Source organism: Microchirus variegatus (assembly GCF_963457635.1).
Source record: "Microchirus variegatus genome assembly, chromosome: 5".
Classification (NCBI taxonomy): domain Eukaryota; kingdom Metazoa; phylum Chordata; class Actinopteri; order Pleuronectiformes; family Soleidae; genus Microchirus; species Microchirus variegatus.
This window is the reverse complement of record NC_139806.1, coordinates 35,018,867-35,022,584: the sequence shown is the minus strand read 5'-3', so window position 1 is coordinate 35,022,584 and position 3,718 is coordinate 35,018,867. Positions and strand designations below refer to the sequence as shown.

Genomic DNA, 3,718 nt, shown 5'->3' with positions numbered 1-3,718 from the left:
ACGTTTTGGGATGAGACATGTGCTTAACTGCGCACAATAAATAAGTTGTTCTTGGGTTTTTGACTACAGAATTTTTACTGTATTGTTATTGGGACAATACCAACTGTCAAGTTAAGCCACTCCTCTTCTAAAACATGTGCCAACCCAACCCCCCCCCCCCCTCCTCTCTCTCTCTTGTACAGGGTGCCATTTTAGGTCATTTGGGTCCGGTTACATTACAGCTGCAGTTGGAAAACCTGACAAACAGGTCTTCGTGGGGACCCGCCTAAAAAAACACGAAACCAAAGCATCGGGATTATAAAAAGGCGCACCACCGCACCCGTCAAGTCAGAAAACGGAAAAGGGCATTAACAGGCAACACAGGACAGCCTAAGAATCACCGGTGCAGCTTGTCTGATTCACTGGAAAGCAAACACCCACTGGAGTCATCTCTTTAAGCCGATAACACGGAACTTCTATTTCACATCTGTTGTTGAGCCGAACGGGGAAAAAAAATCGCCAAGATGATGATGATGCAGCTGACGGAAACGCACAACCAGAAGAACTCCCTCTTCACCGCCATGAACCGCTTCGTCGGCGCCGTGAACAACATGGACCAGACCGTCATGGTGCCCAGCCTGCTGCGGGACGTCCCGCTGGACGAGGACAGCGAGATGATGAGCACCATGGGGTCGGGCGAGGACGAGGGGGACATGTACGGCTACTACCAGCTGCTCAAGTCCATCCGCAGCGACATGGAGTGGGGCGTCCGCTGCGCCTCCGCCGACGAGAGGCGCAAGGAGAGCATGAAGATCACCCGCATGAACTCGTCCGCGTCCACCTCGTCTTCTTCTTCCTCCTCTTCCTCCTCATCCTCCTCATCCTCCGCATCATCGACGTCGTCATTCGACGAAGACGACGAAGAGGACGGAGATCTGCAGAAGCTGTTCCAGTACCACCTGACCGGACTGCAGGACGTGCTCTCTAAGCTCACGCACCAGGCCGTTTCTCTCACCAAGCGCTACAAGCAGGAGATTGGCATCGGCGGATGGGGCCACTAAAGTTCTCTTTTTCGCGAACCGAAAATGAACTTAACTGACTTTTCAATAGGCCTCAATGCTGCTGTATCTGTGACTACTGGACAAACATTGAAGGGTGGCAGTTTATTTCTTTTTTTCCCTCTGTTTACCAATAAGTGTAAACTGTACAGCTGTATTTACTATGTCATCCAATTTTGGATCCAATTTTGGCCCAAAAATGTGAGATGGCATATATGTCATTTTTGTCAAGTTTTGGACCGAAATTTTTGTTGAAAAAAAAAATGTCAAATTTGGGATGGCATATATGTCATTTTTGTCAAATTTTGGACCGAAATTTTTTTGGGGAAAAAAATGTCAAATTTGGGACGGCATATATGTCATTTTTGTCAAATTTTGGACCAAATTTTTTTTTTGAATTTTTTTTTTCGAATTTGGGACGACATAGTATTGTACAAAGTTTTTGTCAAATTTCGGACCGAAATTTTTTTGGGAAAAAAATTTGTCAAATTTGGGACGACATAGTATTGTACAAAATTTTTGTCAAATTTTGGACCGAAATTTTTTTTGAAAAAAATTTGTCAAATTTGGGACGACATAGTATTGTACAAACATAGAAGGGTGGCAGTTTATTTCTTTTTTTCCCCCACGGGCCCACATGGTGTTGGTCTGACCCGCTTTAATGACTGTAGATGCGTTGATCCTGAAGAAAGCATGTGTGTCACACACTCAACACACCACCATCCTCTCTATGTTTTTGCACTCCAGAGTGTGGACACGCCATGCGTCCGGTCCCTGTGATACGCAGATGAAACGTATTTAAGCCTTTATTTAATGTGTAATTTATTACCTTGTATGTTATGTGAGAGCCAGGTGTTATTTCAATGTTGGAGGACTGTTTGAACTGCAGGACCTGTCATGTGAACCGCCCCCTCTGAGGGGGGATACTAACAAAAGACTCAGCCTCCTCCTCTCCAGTGATGCTGATGATGTTAGTGGGTTCAGATACACGTTGTCTCTGTGTGTGTGTGAGACCAGTGCTCCTTCAAACTTAACACGTCTGTTTCTTTAAAAATTGTGCTTTGCATGGAAGGAGGCACAACGCTCAAGCTGCTGCTGCTGCTGCCTATGATCTCCCAGTATCCCACATGGTCAATGAACTGGAATCGACAGATAATTCATCCGCATAGAGGATTATGATTTCCATGAGATGCATTGTTGTTATTGTCGTTCGTGTGTTGTCACGGTGGAATTATGTCCCATCTGTCAACATTTGCAAATACTTTTTGTATGCACCTTCTGCAGAAATTTTTGTACTGATGAAATAAAACTTTTATTTAAATGTACTCACCTGTGGTGTATGGATTTTTTTTCCAAAGAATTCAAAACATTTGAACAAACAGATCATTTTAATAACATCAAGTAGTAAAACAGTTGACCAAAGCAGTTATAGAACCAAACACATACCAAAGTTTGCCAAAAAAAAAAATAGTTTTATAAACTATTACACATCTTTGTGTTTATTTATTGTCGACATGATTACATAACATGCAAAAATGTGAGTTTTACACATTCAGTTTCAGTTTTTCTGATTCGAACAAACTGCAATAAAAAACTTTATCTTTATCTTACTACTTGTTGTGCAATGCCACAAACAATTAAACAAACCAATAAAGAAACACGGGGAAAAACAACATTCTTAATGGAAGTAAAACAATAATAAGAGTAACTCTTCTCTTTCTTCAGGACCATAGAAGTTTAATAATAGAGAGAACAGTCATATCGCATCTGTTGCTGAAAAAAATGATGTGCAAGTCAGAGATTTTGGATAGGACCTGCTGCTTTTACAGAATAACCTGACAAAATGTCAGATGAAACAGAAAAACATCAGAGAGAAACACCATAGTCTGCATTTCTGCTTGGAAATGTGCCTCAGCTTTGAAAACAGGTGATGCAATGATCTCATGTGCAGAGACAGAAGGTAAACACTTGCTGATAAAAGCCAATCTCAACTGTTGCCCCCCCTCCCCCTGTCAAGTGGATGCTGCTCGAGAGTTCTATTGTTATTTTAATATTTATTTACCATTGTGCTGGCGGAGTGCCTCAAAAAGTTTATTAAAAAAACATTGTTTACTTAGGTTGAATGAAGTTAAGTGTGTGTGTGTGTGCGCGTGCATGCGTGTGTGTGTGGAGAGAATTACCTGTAGGTTTAGGAATGTTGCCTTTGACAACACCTTGAACCACTTGAGCTTCCAAACTAAAGGCAAGGCACCAGGAATGACTGTGGTACTGTTTGTTTGTTTTGAATGTCTAGACCATTGGTTCTCAAAGTGCGTCCCGCGGGCTAATGGCGGCCCGCAGAAACATTTCTGGCGGCCCGCAATGAATTACAGTTGATAGTTTTAATCCAGGAGCTACTAAGATTGTTAAATGTTTATTGGACATTACTGGATACAGACCAATAAGTGTAAACTGTACAACTGTATTTACTATGTCATCAAATTTTGGATGACATAGTGACAAAGTATAGTATGACGTTTTTGTCAAATTTTGGCATTTAAATTTTTTCCCAAAAATGTGGGACGGCATATATGTCATTTTTTTCAAAATTTTGGACCAACATTTTTTTTGAAAAAAATGTCAAATTTGGGACGGCATATGTCATTTTTGTCAAATTCAAATTCTTTTTTTTGCAAATTTGG

At 41.4% G+C, this 3,718-nt stretch overlaps 1 protein-coding gene across 1 annotated transcript; it reads left to right on the top strand.

Annotated features, from left to right (window-relative positions):
• Window positions 1-269: 269 nt before the first annotated feature.
• On the top strand, window positions 270-2,362 carry LOC310928053 (mid1-interacting protein 1-B-like). The gene has a single exon (XM_083890517.1). It carries the CDS (start codon window positions 504-506, stop codon window positions 1,038-1,040), a length of 537 nt encoding a protein of 178 aa, XP_083746643.1. The 5' UTR covers window positions 270-503; the 3' UTR covers window positions 1,041-2,362.
• The last annotated feature ends 1,356 nt before the right edge of the window (window positions 2,363-3,718 follow it).

What these genes read in the sequence shown, in the direction of transcription:
- LOC310928053 (XM_083890517.1), top strand. Translation starts at nt 504, where the DNA reads ATGATGATGATGCAGCTGACGGAAACGCACAACCAGAAGAACTCCCTC.